Source organism: Agelaius tricolor, unplaced genomic scaffold (genome assembly GCF_023055355.1).
Source record: "Agelaius tricolor isolate 1412-34295 unplaced genomic scaffold, bAgeTri1.0.p SCAF_11, whole genome shotgun sequence".
NCBI lineage: Eukaryota > Metazoa > Chordata > Aves > Passeriformes > Icteridae > Agelaius > Agelaius tricolor.
The window spans coordinates 4695511-4717920 of record NW_027269271.1 but is presented as its reverse complement, the minus strand read 5'-3'; the positions used below and the strand labels follow the sequence as shown (position 1 = coordinate 4717920).

The following is a 22410-nucleotide window of genomic DNA, read 5'->3' as shown; positions in this document are numbered from 1 at the left end:
GACCCTGCTCAATAAGTGTCAGAAGTTTTCTGGAAAAAAGAGCCTGGCAGAAGGTAGGAGAAGGAAGAAATCAGCGGGAGGATATAAACCTTTTCTCTCCCAGCTCTTTGGGATGAGCAAAATTATGGTTATTTCTGTGCAAATGCTGATTTTTAATAGAGATTATGGGTCAGGGCCAGGCTTGCTGCACTTTTAAGTGTAAATCTTTGATAAACTCTGCTCAGTGCCATTCCTCACTGCTTTTCCTGCAGGTAGATGAGACTGGCTGAAAGAATTGCTGGTTACTTTCATACCATGGATCCCATCAGGTCCTGGGTGACTGGGAAAAACCCCAATGGGTTTTGCACAAAGTCCAACAAGACTGGAGGCCATGACTACTCTGTACATCAGGAGCTATGGGAGATGCTCGTGTGCCACCCACACTGTAAGTATCATAGCTTTTTTTTTTTGCTAGCAGAATGGCTTTTTCATTATTTTCTGCTATGACTAGGTTGGTTTTTTTTTTTTTAATTGGTTTGTTTATGACACAGTAAACTGGGGACTGGAAGCAATGCACTTGTGTGATGATGGAGGTACTATATAAAAAATCTCTACAATTGACTTAAGAATCTGCATCTCTGCAGCTTTCTTTAGTTGGGTTTCTTGCAGTCTTACGTGAGTCTGGAAGAGCCTTGGCAGCTTTTTCAGTTTTATTGAGAAAAACAAGAGACTTTAGGCTCTTGCCATATATTCCAAGTCAAGCTCAAGTTAAGCCATGGATATTGTCAGTTTGTGTCACTGTTGTGCCTCTGCCCAGGGAGGGGGATTTGGCCCATTTTTAATGCTTCTTCTCACCTAGAAAGCCGATAAATGTCCTAAAGGAAAGCTAGCAGGAGTCCAGCACTGAGTCTCTGATCTCATCCTATTTCTCTCTATGCATCCTCATCAAGAACACAGAAGAAATCAGCCCTGATGTTGTTCTTCTTTCTGCATTCCACATTTTTCACCATAACTGCTCTAATTGCCTTGCTGCCCTCCAGCCTTTCTTGTGACTCTGCTGCTGTATCTGTAACTTAACTTTTGGCTTTCCCACTGACTTTTCTCCTATAACTTCATATGGCAGATTCCTGAGCCCTTGAAAGTCCTGGGAAGGCAGAGAGTCAACATGGGAGAACCTGTAGTCCATCCATACTGAAGAACTTCAAGATGAATATGAACATTTCTGCATATAATTCTTTTCTTTGCTCAAAATATGCCACTGGAGCAGCAAATCCATGAGGTAAGCAGTTCTAGTCAAAAAGCAAGGAAATCACATCTCACATGGTGCTTTGCTGTGTTGCTGCATAAGGTGTTTGGGGCTTTCCTGGCAGTGGGAGGTGGGTGGTGTTTGCAGCCCCTCTGCTGGCCTGAATAATGTACCACTTAAAGGACTTGCTCAAAACCAGCATCTCTAGATTTGGGTCTGCTTTGAACCCAGTTTGGAAAAAGGCACAAAACTCAGGCAGCCTGGCTCCCCATCACTGCCCACGGGACATCATCACCCATGGCTCTTTCCAAACAAGCAAAAAAAGAGAAGAGTGAAATAATATTTTCCTGTAGATCAGCCTAAATAGACTTCTTCCTATTTCTCCCCTTGCTCCTTGCCAGCTCTGTTTGCCACCTGGACAGATGACACTGTTGAGTCAGGGACAGAAAGAAGACTCCAGGTGGATCAGAAGGCAAAAGGGTTTAATGAAAGTAGCTGGGTCTTTTTGCAGTGTGACTCACTAAGGTGACACTTGATTGGTCTCAAAGTAGAAACATCTCATATTATTGGTGACTATGAATAGCACCCTTTAGAGAACCATATCTATAAACAATGGTTACAGAAAGAGAGATAGTTATTGTTTGAATTCTTTCATTTAAGTTTTCCACAGCTTCTACACAGCTTCCCAGGATTTTCCTGGGAGAACCATGTCTCTCTCTGTTCAGAGGATATATAATTACTACAGACAGATCCTTGCTGGAGGTGTACCCAGACCCAGACACAGGGGAAAACAAGCTCTATCCCAAGGAAAACCTTCTCTCCAGTAAATAGTAAACTCTCAGTAAACCTCAGACATGTGCCAGCACAAGGGCAACTGTGTCTTGGTGCTGATTTGGGATCTGCTTTGCCCTACCTGGCTGAGAGGAGGGGGAGGAAGGGCACTGTGACCGTGTTCACAGGGGTCCCAGGATGAGGGAAGAGACGAGGATCTGACTCCATGTTTCAGAAGGCTTGATTTATTATTTTATGATATATACTATATTAAAACTATACTAAAAGAATAGAAGAAAGGATTTCATCAGAAGGCTGGCTAAGGATAGAAAAAGAAGGAATGAATAACAAAGGCTTGTGGCTCGGGCAGAGAGTCTGAGCCAGCTGACTGTGATTGGCCATTAATCAGAAACAACCACATGAGACCAAGCACAGATCCACCTGTTGCATTCCACAGCAGCAGATAACCATTTTTTACATTTTATTCCTGAGGCCTCTCAGCTTCTCAGGAGGAAAAGTCCCAAGGAAAGGATTTTTCAGAAAATATCATGGCTCCAGGACGCGAGGGCGCGTGCGTACCTGCGAGGGTGGCGCGGGTGGTGGGGCCGGCGTGGCGCGGCACCAGGAGCTCGTGGTAGTGCTCCCCGGCCAGGGTGCTGTAGACCACCCTGTAGCTCTGCGCCTCGGCCTCGCTGTTGTCCCAGGCGAGCTCGAGGCTGGCAGGGCTCCGCGAGCCCACCCGCAGGTTCTTGGGGGCGTCGATCTCTGCGTGACACAAGGGACAGAGGCACGGTGTCACCGTGGGGAACGCACCCCGCAGCCCTGCCACAGCCAGGGGGGACAGCCAGGAGATCCCCCCTCCTCCCCTGAGCATGGCCTGGCAGGAAGGGCTGGAACATTTGCTCTCATCCCCTGCTCCCTCCCTGCTCACTCCAAGCACAGGCTGGGCGATGCCACCCAGGAGGGTGACACAAATGCTGGCAGCGTCCTCGGTAAGTTGGTTTGGCAGCTAGTTCCATGTTATTTAAAAAAGAAAACTCTTTTCCCCCATATTAAGGTAAAAGAAACTGAGGCACTGTAAGAGGAAAAGGGCTCTGTGGTAGCCATGCATTGGCCTGAACTGCTCTTAGAAGAAAACCTTGAGCATCTTTACAGGCTCATTCACACTCAGACACTGCCCAAAGGGTTTGTTTATTGGTGCTGCTCAGGCTGTGTACTGAATCTGCTCTGGTTTGCACAATAAACCCCTCTGGTGAGCAACAGCTGGGGCTGGGCACCAGTGGACAGTGAGTAATGGAGATGGATCCGAGTTTGGGGGGGTGCTTTTATGTTGCCTTTTAGAAATAAAGCAAGGAAGGCCAAGGCAGCAAATCAGCTGGGGTAAGCATCTCGTCTGAAATATTTATCTATAGAGATATGTACACACACAATTCACGTCCCACAGTTATTACTGTAGGAGCCTCATAGCCAGCAGTAATGTACATGACAATTTATATACCATAAAGCAGCACGGAAATACACGCTCTGACTCCTCCTTTATGGCACGGTAAATTAAATCCCTTAGCTATCTGCAGGCTTAACATTCATTAAAGTTTTACTGACCAGTTAGGGTGCTCAGAGAAGATATAAAATAAGATAACCATGTTTCTGCATGTGCTGGTTTCAGCTGCTTAACTGCTGATTCCTTGGTCAAGGCACCTGCCTTGGCTCTTGATGCCGAGTGGGAGCAAGTGTTCCCTTGAACTCAGACCTGTGCTGAGCATTTTGGTGCCTTTGAGAATTGTGCATTGAGCTGTGGGTGCTCTTAAGGATGTAAACTGCTGAGTTCTAGAGTTCTAAGCTGTGGGTCTGAACAGACACTGGAGCTGGTGGGGATGTGTGTCTCAGGTAGCTTCAACCTTGATGCTGCAGCAAGACATTACCAAGATGGGGCTGGTTTGGGGTTTATCATCTAAATAGGGGGCGTTGAGTCCATCCATGCCTCATCACTGGCATCTGGGATCACCTGGAGTGCCCTGGGGACTATATGAGCATCCCTGGGGGGCACAGGGCATTCATCACAGCTCTCTCACTAACACCCATTACAGCTGTAATGCAACTTGTGCCCTTCTCTTGAGTTGGTTGTTGACAATAATTCCTCTTTGACTTTTTATGGTGGTATTTCCCAGGATTTGGGAGAGTTGGATGGGGAAAGCTGGAAGCTTTGGGGACACCAGAGAGGACCTTTTGTAGTGGAGGTTTAGAGTCTAAACAGCCACTAGCAGCAGGAGCGGGGACAGAGGGCAGTTGTAGGGTGTGTATTTTAGGGTGAGCTGAATCATTTGCTCTGCCTGCTCTGTGATGGGATGAATGCAATTGCCACCATTTTCACCTGCATCTTAACCACTGTATTTTCATCCCACTTCTTCCTCCTAGCACACCAAACCCCAGCTCACTTGCGCCAGCAGAAAAAGAGGCATCACCAACCCCCCAGATGCAAAAACCCCTCAGCTTTTCCTCCTTGCTGCGGGACAGCCCATCTGCAGACGGCAGCAATCCACCTACCCATGCTTGCCAAAGAGACTCAAAAATTCACGCCCAAAAATCCATTTCTCCCAGCAAGGGCAGCTCTCTACCTGTGGTGAACTGTGCGAAGGCGGGGCGGCTCTCGTTGGCGCCGCGCAGGGCGCTGACGGCAAGGTGATAGCGGGCGCCGGGGCGCAGGGCCTGCAGGGAGTACTGGCTGAGGGGGGGCTGCAGGCGGAAGGTGGTCCTGCCGCCCTCCCCGTCCGCCAGCCCGTACTTCAGCAGGATGGCGTCCACCTTGGCGCGAGGAGGGCTCCACTCCACGAAGGCCACCGTGTCCGAGACGTCCCGCACCAGGATCTGCGTCGGGCCGTCGATGACTGCGGGGGGAAACGGGCACCTGTTATTGCGGGAGAGTTGGATGGGGAAAGGTGGGAGATTTGGGGATGCCAAGGTTCAGGGATGCTTCAGGCTGACCTTCAGAGCGGCTGGAATTGGGATGTGGGGACAAGGGAAGAGAGGTGGTGTGGGCAAGAGGCATGACCCTGAACCCAAGATACTTTGGTCCTCATGGTTCCCAGTCTCTTGTCCCAATCTCCTGGCTCTTTCCTGAACCCTCTCCACTTTCTGCAGACACCAGAGCAGGACCCAGCAGCTCTCTCATTGATACCCATTACAGCTATAATGCAGCTTAAAACCTTCTCTTGAGCTGGTTGTCCACAATAATTCCCCTTTGACTTTTTAAGGTGGTATTTCCCAGGATTTGGGAGAGTTGGATGGGGAAAGGTGGAAGCTTTGGGGACATCAAGATTCAGGGATGCTTCAGGCTGACCTTCAAAGCAGCTGGAATTGGGATTTGGGGACAAGGGAGAGAGGTGGTGTGGGCAAGAGGCGTGACCCTGAACCCAAGATACTTAGAGGGTTTGGTACTCATGGGTTTGCCCAGTCCCTTGTCCCAGTCTCCTGGCTCTTTCCTGAACCCTCTCCACTTTCTGTGGACACCAGAGCAGGACCCAGCAGCTCTCTCATTGACACCCATTACAGCGATAATGCAGATCGTGCCCTTCTCTTGAGCTGGTTGTCAACAACAATTCCTCTTTGGCTTTTTCAGGTGGTATTTCCCAGGATATAAAACTCCTATATCTAACTGCAACACACGTTCTTTGCTCTTAGATAGCTGCTTGTACTTTTGCATTGAAAAAACATGTAATTTTCCTTTGTGCCCAGCTCTTCAAACTATCCAAACAACTTTTATTGATGTTCTTCTATGCAATTTACTCTTTTCCGATCCTTTCCATCATTGGCAAAATTTATCAGCAACAGTATTATGTCTTTTGAAAGGTGTTGACAATGTGTTAAATAACATGGGGCCAAGGACAAGATCCAAGTGTTGAGAACTGAGGAATGTCTCTAGAAATGTTCCTGCTTTGGTGCCAGCTCCTGGTTTGTCCTTAAACTGAGGAATCAGCTCATAAAGCTGTTGGTGGCTTGGCAGTGGGAAGAGAAGAGAAAATGCAACTGTTCTGGTGAATCTTCATAACTAGCTGGGTGTGGGGCTATGGTTGGTGTCCTAAAAAACCTTTCAGATAAAAGGCTTTTAGAAAAATCCATGCCTGATATCTACTGGGAGACATTTTTGGACATTTCTGCCTTTTTTTTTTTTTTTTTTTTTTGGCAGAGATTTGGGGCCTTCCTTCTTCCATACCCTCCAACACTCAACCTTTGGACATCCTGGGCTCAAGCCTGGCTGATGGATGCTTTGAGTCCAGCAGGACTGGATGGATGGATGGATGGATGGATGGATGGATGGATGGATGGATGGAGCCAAGCCTTGCCATCACTCCTGTGCCATGGCAGTGCTCATGCATGAAGCCTGCTGGGCAGCCTGTGTTATCACTTAGATGATCACAAGGTGGGTGAAAAAGCCCACTTTAGTTCTGTAATTCAGACTATACCATGTATACACATACCTGATATAATGACAGTATATAAGGGTCTGCTGAATGCTGCACCTCAGGGTTGGAAGTTTTGGGGGATGAGCATGTGGCAGGGGTGGGAAGCACTGGGGGGGGTAGAAAAGGACATGGAGGAATTTGCAGTAGTGAGGTGAGGTCTGGGGGCAAAACAGCAGAGGAGGGAGCCCAGCTGGGAGTCCCAGTGTTCAGGTAGGAGCTGTCTGTCCAGCTTGGCCAGGACCAGGTCATGCACACCCTCAATGTCCAACATGCTGTCCAGCCACGCAGGGGATCCACATCTACTTAGCTGTATGGCATAAAACCATGCCTTTGCTGCCTGATCCTGGCACAAGGTGTGGAGGAAGAGCAAGGGTGGTGGGGATGAAGCTCTGGGGGTGCTGCAGAGGAAGGCAGACACAAGCACAGGGATGCCTCCATGGAGCACAGATCCTGTGGAGCAGAGGGCTCCACCTGCACTCCCTGCAAAGGTCAACCCTCGAGTCTGAAGTACCAGCTTCTATTTTTGCTGACTTCCCAGGGAAAGGAAGTTTCTGCCTTGACCAGGAGATGTCTCTATTAAGCCACGCCGAGCTGAACACGGAGGCAAAGCAGGAGGAGAGGACTGTGCTGGGGAAGATCAGCCCTGCAACAAACTGCTGCGGTGGAGGGACCCTCCCTTCACTCTCAGCGCTGCCTCAATTAGCAGCACCTCATTACAGCCCTCCGGCAGCTATTTAAGTGCTGTTTCCTCTCGGAACAGCTTAGGTGGAGCTAGTAGACGTCTGCCTGGCTTTCAAGGCAGACTGCACCAGATTTGGTGTGAAGAGACTCCTCTCCCCTGGGAGCTCTGCCCATCACTGCATCTCCTTCAGCAAGAAGACCCAACTGAATTTTCTCTGGTCTACAGGAAGGACCAGTGAGTGGGCAAACAAATCGGTTAGGAAGGGACATGCTGTTGCTCCTGGCTCCCTGCCCTGCTGCCTGATTTGCCTGAATAGGTGGGAGTTGAGGGCATTTAGTGGCACAAAATCAGGTGGGAGTTTTAATCTGCAATGTATGAGTAAGTAATACATTTGTAGATATATTTCTTGAGGGCATCTAGCCTTCAAAATGTGAGATTACCAGAGAAGAATAATTTATCCAGCTATACAATAAAAGCAGAACTGAGTCTTTGCTCCCAACCCCATTAACCTTGCCACAGCTTCTGCACTTGTGACAATTTAGGAGAGGGACAAAACACTGCACGAAGTTGCTGCAATGTTGGCTGCAAGTTTCATCCCTGCCCATGGGACTTTATTTTTGGGACCTGCTGTGCTGCCCCCGGGTGAGGCTCACTCACGGGTTGAGACGCTGTCAGAGGTGGGAGGGCTTCTGGCTTGTTCCTTCAGGGCCACCACGGTGACAGTGTACTCCTCCCCCGGCTTCAGCCCCGTCTGGTTGAAGGTGGTGACGGTGCTGGGGAGCTGGGCAATCACACCACCCTCGTTATTCTGTCAGGGAATGAAACAAGCATTAACCCTCCCTCACCAGCTGGTGTTTTGGGGGGGACTGATGCACAACAGGAGGTGCCCCCCATGTTGCATCCTTCCACAGCACACACTGCATCCCCAAATCACATTGTCACCTTGGCACACCCCAGCATGGAGGGAGAAAGCTGGGATGAAGTCACCCACCAAGCGTGGAGTGCTTGTGTTGTTGGGCTGCAAAATCCTCCCCATCCCTCCTCCCTCCCCAGCTTCTGTGTATTTGTGCCTGTGCTGTTCAGAAAGAAGAAAGATGATTAAACCAAAACCTTGGCTAGGCTTGTTTTCCCTGCTCTTCAGGTGCCAGGAGCCTTTTGTTGTTGATGTATAGGTATGAAGCTGTGAGGTCTTTATTTTGCTGTCACCTGCTTTTTAGCCATCTTTAGTACACTCATTTATGCCTTGTGGTTTTGCCCTGGAAAACTGTGAGGCTTTAAACGACTGCACATGTCACCTTTCCTGCCAGAGCTTGGACAAAGGATCTTTTCTTGCTGCTGTCTTCACTAATAACATGCTAAACAAATCTTTGCACATAACTCTCAATTCATATTCATCCCTTTTCTCATTAAACAGGAAACCTTCCATTTTAGCCATCAGTTACCATTTTACCTTTCCTAATTTTCTTTGCTAAATCTGTCTTTTCTTTGTCTTTTTCCCACCCCATCCCCAGTGCAGGCAGCAGATGGGCAATCCTGCCTGACCCAGCTTTTGTGGGGGTGAGAGCATCACAGAGACCATGGAAGGAGAGTGGAAAGAGCTTTGCAGGAAGTTGCAAGCATCCTCACTGGGCTGCTGAGGACCAAATTAGCATCTTCTCACCCAGTTTTTGGGAAGACAGGTCAGTTTTTCTCATAGAGGTTGTGATGCTGCAGTTATAAATTATAACTCTGTTGTTTTTAGCCTTTGGGAATGGGTTTTGGGTTTGTTTGAGGTGTGGCAATGTTTCAGCATATACCCAAGCAAGCACTGCTTGCAGGGCAGTAAAGGACACAGCACCCTCTGCCTAATTTTAGGGGAAAAGGCAATGATGGAGACTCTAGAAAGGCCAATTTTGGCAGCTGATGGGCAGGAACATGACTGTGACTTTATGTCTTAACTCATGGATTTGAGAACTTTAAAGCCCAGAGAACTACATTCCTTCCCTACCCAAAACCCTGCATCCAGGAACAGCCATCCTTTTGCATCTTATCTGCCTTTAAATCCCAAAATGTTTCCATGTATTTTTAAGTTTAAGCTTAAAAACAGAAAAAAGAACCAATGGTTTGCATTTATTTGCTTCACGGGGATGCTGTTCAGCTAAATTCCTGAGTAATAAAATGTTGGAATGAGCTATTTTTTCCTACCAAAAGCTTTACTCTGATATTTTTCAGCTTTAATCCTGAATGATCAGCTGATGGTGACTGCAAATTATCCCAGGGTCTATACCTGCATTGCATGAGCTTCACCTTCTGACACAATTTGCATGTGGATGTAGCCAACATCACATCAATAATCTCCCAGCAACTCTTTGGAGATGACAGAATTGAGTTATTTAAGGCAATTGGGCCCTTGTTTTGTGCTGTGCAATGATACTTCATAGTTAAGAGTATTTAAAACTTTGGGGCCAAATTCTGCAGTTCTCCACTGCCCAGAGCTGCCTTTGATTCCAGTGCAGGTTTTTGTACAAGTGACAACATCATAATTGAGCCCTTAATCAGCATTTCTTTTACTGCTGGGGCTTGAATGCTCTTATAAAGAGGCTCCATGTACAATTGAAGCTGTACTTGTGGCTAAATGGTGTAGAAATTATGAATATAGACTAAATACTTGATGTACCATTTTTGTTGCTGTGCACAGAAAATATGGGGTATTTAGGGCAACATTTTTATCCTTTCATCTTTTCTGGCAGGGTTTCTACCTGCTCGTCACTGCGATTAAAATTAAAATTCCATGGCAGGAATGAACTGTGCATGTGACTTGAGGGGGGGGCTGAAGGTTCTTGTCTGAGAGCCAGCAGCTGCTCACTTTGATCCAGGCTGCTTTGGGGAGCTTAGTGTAGAGAGCAGGGCAAGGAAAAGGAGGAGGAGGAGTAGGAAGAGTCATTGCAGAGGAGATGGAAAGGAAAAAGAGGGTGCGACAACAAGAGTGAGGCTGGAAGGATTTTTTTCACATCACTGGATTTTTTTGGGAGGGACATTTCTTTGAGGACATGCATTGACACAAAAACTAATGGGGAAATGCAGGCTGGCAGTCTGAGGAGTCTGGTGTGCAGCACAGAAATGGAAGACACAGGCTGGGTGTTTGGGGAAGGGGATAATTGGAAATGAATTTAGGATGCTCTCACTGGGTGCACCCCGCAGTGCCAGGGGTGTGGCAGCAGTACCTTGGGGATGAAGCTGATCTCCCAGCCGTCCAAGGGGAAGGAGAAGGGCTCCCACTGCACCTCTGCTGTTGTCTCTGTGATGGTCTTGAACTTCAGCCCCTGTGGTGTGGCCAGGTCTGCAAGGGAGCAGGGGGTGGTGAGCAGAGCGGGGTGGGTGTGCACATGCTGTGCCCACCCTGCTCCCCGTGGGTATTTTGTTATCTGGGCAACAAAAACAGGGAAACTTTTGGTATCTCTTAGCAAAATTCCTCTTTCCCTGCTCCACCCGTGGGTTGGAGGGAAAAGAGGGAAATGCCTGTACCTATGGACACTGAAGCATCCCACTGCATTATCATGTGAACAGAGTGAATGATGGGTCTGGATAGTTTCTGTTTTTCCCTGCCCTCTGTATCTATCCTTATCTCCAAGAAACCCCTTTGGAAGCTGGCATTACAGCTTGATACTCCTGTTTTCCTCTGTGCATCATGGTCCTGGCCAGGACTGTGCTTCTCCTGATGCACAGCAGCATCCCCTCTTGCTGCACCATCATGGGGAGGCATCACAAGGAATCATCTGTCCAGGAGGGAGAGGACAACCTGAGACTTCTGTGTTATATTGTAGTATTTTCTCTGAGGAAAAAAAAATTTATGCTTTGGGCCACATTCTGGGGGCTTCAATCAAACTCTGGAAGCTTTTTCTGTTTTTTTTAGACATTCAGATTTTCATCCAAACTGAGTCTTTCTGAAGAGGATAGACACATTTCTTCCTTTCCTATATCCCTATAGTGATACAATTTTTTTTTTCTTCTTCTTTTTGAAGGCTCAAGTTTCTGCTGCTAGAAGGTTTTTATGTAAAAAGTGAGCCAGCTTGAGCATCCCCTCAGGACACCTGGGCAGCAAGCAACAAGTGCAGTAGGATACTTACTGGTCATCACCCTGGAGGTAACAGGGGTGCTGAAGGCATCACTGATGACTGCATAGATGCTGACATTGTAGGCAACACCTGGCTCCAGATCTGTGATGGTGATGCTGCTCCAGTCCCCAGGCACCCTCTGCTGGAGCTGGGTGCCCCCTGGCACGGCAGGCTGGTAGGACACCACGTACTCAGAGGCTGCCCCGGGGCTGTCCCAGGCCAGCTCGATGGAGCTGTCGCCGATCCCCGTCACCCGCAGGTTCTCAGGGGGAGACACTGGTGGGAAGGACAGAGGGATGGAGAGTGTCAGTGTGTGCCTGGCTTATTCTTCCACTCCTGTGGGAGGCTGTGTAGGTCTGCTGGTGGGCACAGACTGGGGGTTATGTGATACCTGCGGTTGTCTGGACAGTTATAACAAGGTAAAGGCTCAGGAGAACCTGTTGCACTGTTCAGCCCCCATGCTGGGATGTGTGGGGATTTATAAAATTAGAGAGTTTTGGGAAAATTGTAAAAGATAGGTTTTACAGACAGTAGAATAGTGATTAGAGTTAAGTAGTAGCTATAAAATTGGTTAGTAGAAAAATTAGGTAAGAAGTAGAAAAGTTAGGATCAATAGAACAGTGGTTTGTGTGCTAACATTTGTTTAGAATAATTTTTTAAGTTGTAGAAAAGTATGTTTAGTAAGATATTAGGAATTTCTAAGCTTAATAATGGAGTTTTGTGCATTGTGTTTTAAGGCTTACAAGCAGGTATTATATTCTAAATAAGCAAGCATTGTTTTAACCAAAGGTATGTGTGCTTATAGTGGTTGGATGTAACCACTGTCAATGTGCTTTTGCTTTGTGTGATTGGCCAAAAACTTTTAAAGTAAGTTGTAACATTAAGTTCTTTTTCTGCTGCCTGGGATGTGAGCTGCTGGCATCTTCTCATTGTCATAACCATGTAATGAGGCTGATGCTGGAAAACAAACAGCTCAAGGCACATTCCTAGCAGTCTCATCCTGTTTGTGATTTGTACATAGCCCCAGCTGGCTGGGATGAACCACACCAGCTTTTTGCTCACCTCCCAGACTGGAAGCTGGAAAATAAACCAGCTGATGCTGGAAAATAAACCAGCTCAAGGCACATCCCTAGCAGTCTCATCCCATTCATAATTTGTACATAGTCCCAGCTTGCTGGGATGAACCTCACTAGCTTTTTGTTCACCTCCCTAGCTTTTTGCTCACCTCCCAGACTTTTGTCCATGGTGTCTTTGGGGACAGGGATAACAGGGGGGAGGGGACTCAGTGTGTCCTAAGTGATGCTCTCTGCGGGTATGGAGTTGATGCTGGAAAATAAACCAGCTCAAGGAACATTCCTAGCAGTTTGTGATTTGTACATAGCCCTGGCTGGCAATAGGATGAACCTCACCAGCTTTTTGCTCACCTCCCCTGGTGTCTTTGGGGACAGGGATAACAGGGAGGTAGCCACACTGTGGGACCTCAGTGTATCAATCCTAAGCGATGCTCTCAGCCAGGTAAGGATTCCTCCCAGCTCCACGGCGCTCCTAGGGGACTCTGGGCACCTGGAAACCCTTGCTTATGCACCGCTTAACCCTGGCACAAGCCCCCGCCCGCCCTGCTCTACCTGCGGAGCAGTCGTGCCCGCCGTAGCCCCTCTCGCAGACGCAGAGCCCGTCGCGGCAGAGCCCGCGGCCGCCGCAGCCGGCGGGGCAGCGCTGCCGGCCGCAGTCCGGGCCGCCGAAGCCCTCCTGGCACTCGCAGGTGCCGTTCACGCAGCGGCCGCGGCCCGAGCAGTCGCGGGGGCAGCGCAGCTCCGAGCAGTCGTCCCCGGTGAATCCCTCCTCGCACACGCACTCGCCGTCCACGCAGAGCCCGCGGGAGCCGCAGCCGGCGGGGCAGCGCGGCTGGGAGCAGTCCTCGCCCCCGTAGTCGCTGTCGCAGATGCACTGTCCCTCCAGGCACACGCCGCGGCTGGAGCAGCCCCCGGGGCACAGCGGCTCCGAGCAGTTGCTGCCCGCCCAGCCCTCCGTGCACACGCAGCTGCACGACTCCAGGCTGAAATTCCCGTGGCCGCTGCACTGAGGGATGTAATCCAGCTGCCCTGCAAGGATGCGGGAGCGAGGGTCAGAACCCGGCGAGTGGGAGGCGGGAAAAGGTCGGGGTTGGTCTCGGGTCAGCCCTCGGAAGGGCTGGAGAAGGTGTGGGGCAAGGGAGGGATAGTTCTGTCTCTGGTAAACTGGTGGCTTTGGGGCTGAAGGGGGAAGAATTGGTGGGGTTTGGGTGGATCTTTCCCTAGGGAGCAGTGCCCCCATAACCTTGTGGTGCAGGTGCTCCCTTTGGTTTCTCTCCAGCTCAGCACTCAACAGGCACTTCCCTAGACTTCTTACTGGGGAAAAACTTCCCTGGAGAAACCCTCTGCACCAGCCATGACTCCTCTGGTCTCACATCTACCCACATCTCCTTTTTATAGCTGAGAGATCCCCAGCTGCTTTCTCTCTCCTCTACAAAGTAGGTATGTACCCAAAGGCATCAAGCATCCTCATCGCTATCCTGGTGAACCTGACTGGGACAGAACTGCTGGCTTTGGGCACACTGAGGTTGTGGAAAAGCAGGGACAGCACAAGGCCAGCACCTCTAATGCCCCCTCTTTACCTGGCAGCCTTGCACAGGATGCTCTGGGGTGAGGAGGGATGATGGGGATGAAGGCAGCAGCCACTGACACTGCTAATGCTCCCCTGTTTTGCCCTGAAGTAGAACCATTGCTCCATCAAAGGGTTTATCCCAGGCAGGCTAACTTTTCCTTGCTGATTTTTACTGCTTTTCCTCATTTTTACTGCTTTTCCACCAAGGAAGGACAGAAACCCTTTCTGTGCTTCTTCCAAACCTTTGCACCCCAAAGACCCCCAGGCCCCAGGACTCTGTCCCCAGCTAAATTTTCCATCCTAGCTGACCTTTCTGAGCAGCTTTTCCAGTGGGGGATGTAGCAGATGCACATGTAAAAGCAGCTCAGTTACATGCTGTGCCAGACAGACACATTTGGGTTACTTTGCAGGACAATTCCCACCCAAACTGCAAATGTTGGGAGTGCCAGTCAGGATCTCTTCAGATCTCAGCCTCTCGCTGAGTTATCAAAAGATAAGAGAGGATGCTTGTAAGTGTGCTGGAGAAAAGAGGCTTTCCTGAGGGAAAATTGCCTTGGGTGGTGGGGTAGGGATCCTGATTCCTTTGCAGTGCAGTGAATTGAAAGCAACTCTGGTAAAAATAAATGAAATTATTCCAGTTTTAGCTCGGCACATCTGTGATGGGAGTGGGGACTCCACCAAGCAATGAATATTTAATGGGACTGTCTATGCATGTTGCAAGTAACCCAAATAGGCCCATCAGAGTTTCAAATTAATTCCTTTAAAAAAGGTTTCCCCATTGCATTTCCTGTGTGATTTTAACCCTCACTTTGCACAGACTGGTGTTTCCTGTTTTGCCTTAGTTATTAATGCAGCTGATGGATGTGGCACTGGGAGGGATGTGGGCTGAAGCCATGGCTGGGAACACATTGATTTCCACTGGCCACATGATAGATGCCAGCCCAAGCCACCCTGCTGTGTGTCCATCCTTGTTTCTCCCTCCCTGACCAGCACACCTTTGGTGGAACTCTTGATCTGAGGATTGATTGCACCCACTTCATTTTAGTGTGTCCTACACACAGAAAAATGTGTCCTTCCACTGGAAAAATCACACTAATAGCTTCAAAACTTTAAAATAAAAAAAAAAATGCAGTGAGTATCTTGGGGGTAAAAGGGTTAGTTTTAATTTCTCTTCCTTTCTGTTGCTGTTCTTGGTGTGAAAAGCAGTTTTCCCCTGGAAAGATGCTCTATGTGCTTCTCCTTGCTTAGTGTTTTCTTCCCTGCAAGGAGCCCTGGTGTGCTGAAGCCACGAGCAGGGCTGGGCTGCATTTGGGATGGATGCCCTTTGGGACAGCCCCTCTTCCTCCAGACAAGGAGAGCTATCAGTATGCTGGCTCCTGGGCCATGGAAATGCAGCTGCCAGCCCAAACCTTCCTGACCTATGTCATTTCAGCTGCGTGCTGCTTTCCTGACCCTGGGGGACAGCTGAGGTGGAACGAGGGGCTGCCTTTAATGGAGTAACCCTTGTGGGACCTCTTGGAAGTCCCCACAAAAGCACTTATTTTTATTCAGATGGAGTATCATGTTGATGGTATTGTGCCTTTTTTTTTTTTTAATTTGCTTCTTTAATGTATTTTTTAATCCTTTTTTTTTTTTAAACTCAGCTTTTCAGATGTGTTCACTCTCCCTGCAGAGAATGAAGGGGCTTATTGCCAGCTCCCATGGGGCTGCCTTCAGCCCAGGAGAGCAGCAGCTGCATCTCTGCCTCCTGTCCCACAAGCAGTGGCAGATATCTAAGAGTGCTGGGAGGACTGCAGAGTTGGGAGATCCCCCTGCTCACCCCTAACCAGCTGTAAGTTCATCCCCAAAGGGAGTTCTCTCTCCTTTATGGAGTTTTCATAGCGAGTGTGGCATGGGCACTCAAATGACCAAAGCCCTCCCAGGGCTTTTCCTGCCTTAGAGGACTTCAGCTAAGTCTTTTCACTAAATCCACAGCCCCATCGTGGGTAAACACTGGTTTTCCTCTGTCACACTCTGAATGGCACCATCAGGTTTTGCATTATTTCTCCTGCCTCTCACTCAAGCCCTCAGCCCCCAGCAAGAGCTAACAGGATGGCGTTACTACCTGTGGCTGCATTTTCTTGGCAGCAATTGGAGGTGCATTGGTCCCGGAGGATGGAGACCTCCCTCTCCAGCATCTCAATCCTGCTCAGCAGCTCCTGCAGAGATGGGAGGGAGGTGGAGCACTTGCAGGCCTGCTTGGGCATGTTTATCCTGTGGGTGAAGGTGACCTGGCTCTCGCTGTCGGAGGTCTGCTCCGTGTACTCTGCCAGCCGGTCGTCTTCTGAACTCACCTCCTCGCCCGAAGACTTGAACATGGAAGAGCAGCAGCTGTCCAGGGGGATGTTGATGTTGTAGATGTGGTGGAAGACCATGGGCTGCTCTTTGGTGGGTGGGCTGCAGTTGGTGAGGCCAGCTGCCTCATCCACCGCTGTCCTCTGGGCCGGCTCTGTCGTCACCTCCAGGCGGCACTCAAACGGCTTGAGGACAGCGCCCAGCAGAAGCAAGTTGAAGCTGATGACCACACTCCTCAGGATCGGGTTTTCACCATCAGTCCCCATTTTCCTGGGAGAAGGAAGAGCCTTCCAAGCTAGTCTTGGTCAGCCAAGAGTAGGGAGGACCTGGGAACACAGAAGCAAAAGAGCATGGTTGGTGTTAGCCTCGAAAGTGTGCTCAGCACGGAGAGACAAAACCTTCTTGCCACTTATCTAGACACATGTGGGGCCAGTTTCACCCACAAGCAGTCCTGCTGGCTTTGGTGTGTAGGGACACAGTTTGGGGTAATTGGGAGTGGGGCTGCAGCTGTGAGCAGCAGGTGAGCAGCACTGACAGCAATGAGCCACGGAGTGCCCAGGGGCACTGAGCAACCACCAAAGGGAACAGAGGGCACACAGGGGCAGGGCATCAACAGGAGGGGATAAAAGGCTGGGCTAAAGAACAAGAGGAGCAGATGCTCGCAGCCCTCTGAAGTGGTGTGGTGTTACTCTGTATGGGTTGAAGCTTTCTGAAATTGTGTGATGTTGCTGGAGCCTAAATCAACCCTCAATGGAACCCATGGCTGGTGGGAGCACCTTGTCATAGCCCTTGAGCAGTGATAAAGACAGATTCTTGTTGTTGTTGTTGTTTTTCTTTTTTTTTTTTATTTAGGAAACAATTAATCTGGTGCTATCAAAGCACCAAATACTCATCTCTGGGTTACTTACCACACCTTACTTTGCCACCCTCTGCCAATGCTGCAACCTTGAGCAATTGCTACCTCTTGCTTCTAATGCTGCTCTGGAGCTCCTCTCCAGCTCCCTGGGGAGTATCCCTGCTTCCCCCATTACCCTGCTGCTGAGTGAAAATATATATTTGCTGGTTTCTCTCCACAACAACACCTGGAACTCTCTTTTTTTTTTCTCCTGGTTTTAAGAAAAGCAAGAAAAATGGAAATAACTCTGCAATGGGATGGCTCTGACCATGCTCACAGAAGACAGGCTCTGTAAGTTGCAATTTGGGGCTGCATTCTCAGACCCTGAGTCCCTCAAGTCCTTCTCTGCTTTCTGGGCTCCTGGGTGGCCTTGGCTGACCCACAGGCATGACAGGGGAAGGGACAGGGACTAATGAACACTGACTGCCTCTGATTGACTCGTTGGTGCTCAAATCTCAGCACCCCCTCCTTGGCCTCTCACTTGGCTTTTTGTGTGTGCTCAGAGTGGAAGTAATTGTGGCCATGGGCCAGCTGCTCTGAGCCAGGCCAGTGCTGCAAAGGAAAACTCCTTGCAGGATTACAGGAGCAGCTTAGGCACGGGGAAATGAAATCCTTCCTCTCCCCCTCTGTGCATCCAGCTTGCCTCAAGAGAGACCTCAGAGCCTGTTTGTGAGCACAGCTGGATGGGGGAGAGGGGTTCTGTGTGGGTGCAGGAGTGTGAGGGAGTGGGAGATGGATGGTGGGTAAAGGAGGGCGAGCAGACACACACAGCACTAATGACAGTGAGCAGGGTGGTTGGGCACTTAACCACTCTGTAACCCACAGACTGAGCCCATTCATCTGCTGCTAGGACCTGCCAGCCTTATTGATCTGAATCTCTTTATCAGTACATTCATTACAGCTGCCCAGCTCTCCCTTCTGAGTGGCAAGTCATGGCATTCCCTCCTGCTCCTTGGGCAGGGCATGATGCTGTGGGAGTGCTGGCATCCCTGCTGGCAGAATGATGCTAAGGGGATTTCTTGTAATATCACTGGTTGGGCTCTTAGTTGTGAAATGGTGAAAAGTCACCACGGTTCAGGCTGGCCCCAGCTCAAACCAGGCTGATCCACAGGGCAGGTGGATGCTCCTTGGAGTCCTCCAACCCAGAGCAGGCCAGAGATCCCTATTAATCCTCAGCTTCTTCCCAGAGGCTTGGGCTGGCAGTTCTGGAGCCCTGCCAAGTTTGTGAATGCATTCCTGAGCTCTGTCATCTCCATTCCCTCTCTGGTCCCGCTCTGCCTCCTGCTCCTGGTGTCAACAGTTTGCTTTTCCCTAAAGGACCCATGAGGTCATCCAGGGTGGGCTGGGAGGGCTCTGGGGCTGCAGGAGCAGTCTCACAGCTTCAGCTGTGTCTACCTGGGAAGAGAAGCTGCATGGATATTCCTCCTTTGGGTTCCTCATTTTCCTGTGCTCCTGATGCTTCCCAGTCCAGCTCACACTGCTGTGACAGAACCATTCAAAACCATTGATGTGGGGAACAGAGCCAGGACTGGATGTTTTTCATCCCTCCTTCACAAGGAAAAGAAGCCAATTTCTGTGTAATTTAATGTGTAAAATAGGTTGCACCAGAGCAAATTCACCTAGGTTGCTTTTAGTCTTTTTTTTTAATGATGGCTTTGTTGTCCCCAAGTTCAGCTAAAGCTCCCAGCTGCAGCTGGTGGCCTTCTGGATGGCTTTGATCCCTTCATCCCTAGAGGTGGCCTTGGAAAAGCTCCCACCCAGGGCAGTGAAGGCAGCTTTGGGCCTGTCATTGTGCTGGTGTCTGCTGTCAATGCCCTTCTCCTTCACTTTCTGCTGGACTGGGACAATGCCTCTCCATCCCAGAGGGGCCTCTGTGTGACCAGGATGGGACAGCTGATCTCCAGGTGCCTCTGGCACAGCACAAGCTTGGGGCTGCTTCTATATTTTACCAGAACTGGTTACCTTTGGTTTGTTTTGCCTTTTTTTTTTTTCTTCCCTCCAGTCCCCCTAAAATATGGGTGTGTGAATTAAAGTTCAAATTAAAGAGTTATTACAGTTAATTATGAAGTTTGGCAGGCATTGAGCTTTTGGCTCCAAAGCATTTCAACTTTGGGGAGCTGTGAAAGAATCAATCTGCTGCAATTTCTCTGTGGTGCTCAATAAAAAATACAGGCAATAGAAAACTGAGAAAAATATTTGAGGGTTTTGCCAAACATGTACCACAGCAAAGCTCTCTCTTTCCCTCCCCATCAGCCTCTCTCCATCCAGGATTTGTGCCTTATGGGCCAGCAAAGGAAGAAACATAAAAACCCCATTAAATCCACAGCACATCCACCCTAATTATATCTTTTCAGTTATTTTTACATTTTGCTGATGGGCTGTATCTGTGTGAGCAGCTTTATGAGGATGAATGCAGAAGGAAACCTGTGTGTGGGGATGCTTGGAGCAGCTGTGCTGAGAAAGTCATTAATGGTGGGGAAAGTCATTGGGGGGTGGGGAAACAGCATCCCCCCAAAATGCAGCATCTGCAGCCCTTTTTTTATAACTTAGCAATGTGAATGTAGCAAATGCAAGCTGGGCTCTTGCAGGATGGCTGCAGAGACATCAGATCTGCACAATGACTATGATGCCAGCAGTTTTATCTGTGGCATTTTGTGGGGACAGTTTAACATTTGGATGGTCCAATAATATTTCTAGTTTCGTGGCAGTTTTGGTGAATTGCTTTGGTTAAAAGAAAAAAAAGTCAAATGTTGCCTGGGAAGCTGCTTGAGAAAAAAAAACATTTTAACACACAATATATGGCTGAAGAAACAAATATTTTTCTAAGGCACTAAAGGTGTGAAAATGAAGCAAATAGGGTTTTTGTTTGAGTGAGAAACCTTTTAATCCACCCAGAGCATATAGAGAGGGATATGTCTGTATATATATTTATGTACATTTATTGCATTCCCTTTTTCTGAACACCAGGTAAAGCCAAGCCCTGCTGTCTGGTGCAGATGCCCAACTGGAAAATCAGATCTATTTGCAGTTCAGGCCTGTGCTCATCCTCAATGCTGACCAACAAACCATCAAGAAACAGAGTTTGCTGCCTGCTTCCTTGGCATGACAGAGGCAGGCAGGTATTTGCTGGCAGCCAGCAGTCCCTGAAGTGTGTGATCAGAGCTGTGGTGTGTTCCCTGCTGGAGCACAGCTGGCAGGAGCCAGAGCTCTGTGATGGATTTGCTCCCACTGCTGTTAATGGTGGGAGAGACCCCAGGGCATGGTGAGGTGGGAATCCTCTGAGTGTATTATTGGGATTTTTTGTCACTGACGTATTTTATGAAAATCCTTTTGATAGGATATTCTCTTGAGAAGCTTCAGCAAAGAAATGTAAACAATAACTATCTGATGGCTGTGGAATGTGGTTTGGAAGTTGCTCACCAACAGGTGCATCTTTGGTTGGTCTTATGTGGATTGTTTTTAATTAATGGCCAATCACCACCAGCTGTGTCAGGCTGTCTGAGTCAGTCACAGGTTTTTTATTATCATTCTTGTTTAGCCTTCTGATGTCTGCTTTCTCTTTCTTTAGTATAGTTTTAATATATCATTTTCTTTTAATATAATATATATCAAAAAATAATAAATCAGCCTTCTGAAACATGGAGTCAAGATTCTCATCTCTTCCCTCATCCTGGGGGCTCTCAAACACCACCACAGGCTTTTGTGTTGAAAAGTGTCCTGCAGGCTTTCCATAAGCCAAAACTGCTGATGGATGGATTTCAGGGCTGCCAAAACCAAGTGCTTGGTGCACATGGTGCCTGCTCCATGCTCTGGCAGGATGCAGCCCATGCAGCTTTCCTCTGGGGTTCACTGGGAAGGAAATTCAGCTCCATGGTGTCCCTGGTTGGCTTCCCAGCCTTAGACTTGTCATTCCAAGGTGATCACACAGCTGGAAAACTGATGTGGATTGCATTGCAAGCTCAGAATCCCAGCTCTGGAGTTTTTTGGGATCTCTAAAGTGAGGCTGAAGGACTCTGGTTTAGGACAACTCATCGTTCCCATCCCCCAGCATCATTATTGCCTTGACACTGAAATCCCTCCTGGGTGCCATGTCCTTCAGCCATGGCAGGTGAGGGTCACCCTGGTTTTTCAAGTTCTTCTAAACCTTCTGATGTTTACATTCTTGTAATGAATTTTCTGACACACTTTATGTAAATAACTTATTGTTCTACATTATTTTATGGAGGAGGAGAAATTTTATAGAATGTTGGTTTGTCCAGTGTCCTTGGTGAGGTGGCACTGTCACACTCCAATCCACTGTCACTTTTGGAAATCTATAAATGATGGGAGTCAGAATTAAACTTTCCCTCTTTTTGATGTTGGAGAGGCCAGTGTCCATGTCATTTTATTTTGTATCCTAAAGCAACAGGTAAGGGTGTGTACATGGCAAGGCACTGGCACCCAGGGAAGGGGTCCATCACCATCCTTGGAGGGATTTTAAAAACCTTGTATATATGGCACTTGGAAACATAGTGGTGTCTCCAGCTGCCATATATACAGGTTAGTGGTGGGCTTGTCAGTGCCAAATTAATGGTTGAACCCTGATCTTAGAGGTCTTTTCCAACCCAAACAATTCTAGGATTCTCAGACCCTGTGGTGTGTGCCTTACTTTTGCTTTGCTTTGTGATTCAGCAAGAAACTCTTGTGATTTTCCTGTCCCACTGGAAAGAACTTGCACTTCCCACTGGAAAGAAGAATTTCTTTATTGCAGCAGCTGCTAATGGAGAAATAGTGGAAATAATTCTCCTCAGCAGCTGAAACTGCTGCAAATTTGTGTCATTAGACTGGTCTGCAGCAGTAGGATCCTCCTGAGCAGGTGTAGAGGTGCAGCACGTCCTGCAGGCCAATTCCCTGCTGCAGCCTTGTGAGGGGAAACAGCCCTGGTGCCCAGTTAGGACTGATCTACTGATGGGCAATTTGTCTGTTTAAAAAGGGTTTCATTGTGTTAATTCCAGGGGGAGAGTGAAGGTCCTTGCAGTGTGTAAGTAAATGAAGCCTTCTCCCTTATCAACTCCTGCACCCTCTGCTTAACTGCAACCCTTATCACCTCTCTAAACACAGCCTGTTGCAGGATTTTGGGGAAATTAAAGGAGGTGGAAAGCTTAGAGAAGCAAACCATCCACTCTAACAGTGGTTTCTTGATTGCCAGATCCTGTGGATTTATGGGGCTGAAGCTGAGGACCAACAAGGAAACGTGCACCACGCCAGAAAACCACAACTGAGTGTTTCCTTTTCCATCCCATGCTGTCACCATCAGCCCTCAGAGG

General features: G+C 48.6%; 1 protein-coding gene and 1 long non-coding RNA gene across 3 annotated transcripts in view; one reads left to right on the top strand and one right to left on the bottom strand.

The window, feature by feature from the left end:
- Window positions 1–22410, bottom strand: part of TNR (tenascin R) — an 82283-nt gene that overhangs the window by 18332 nt on the left and 41541 nt on the right. The window contains exons 2-9 of one of the 2 annotated variants that reach the window (XM_071435900.1): window positions 16209–16535; window positions 15980–16073; window positions 12858–13334; window positions 11245–11508; window positions 10342–10457; window positions 7796–7946; window positions 4612–4881; window positions 2576–2761 (exon numbers count right to left, since the gene is read on the bottom strand). In XM_071435900.1, coding sequence (XP_071292001.1) covers window positions 2576–2761; window positions 4612–4881; window positions 7796–7946; window positions 10342–10457; window positions 11245–11508; window positions 12858–13334; window positions 15980–16073; window positions 16209–16475 — 1825 coding nt within the window. In that variant the 5' untranslated portion in view covers window positions 16476–16535. Of the gene's footprint in view, window positions 1–2575; window positions 2762–4611; window positions 4882–7795; window positions 7947–10341; window positions 10458–11244; window positions 11509–12857; window positions 13335–15979; window positions 16536–22410 lie in introns of both variants that reach the window. The other variant, XM_071435899.1, reaches the window with a different exon arrangement.
- Window positions 261–11263, top strand: LOC139594173 (uncharacterized). The gene is made up of 4 exons (XR_011680522.1): window positions 261–424; window positions 1103–1258; window positions 8650–8817; window positions 11140–11263. It is a non-coding gene; the product is annotated as an uncharacterized lncRNA (long non-coding RNA).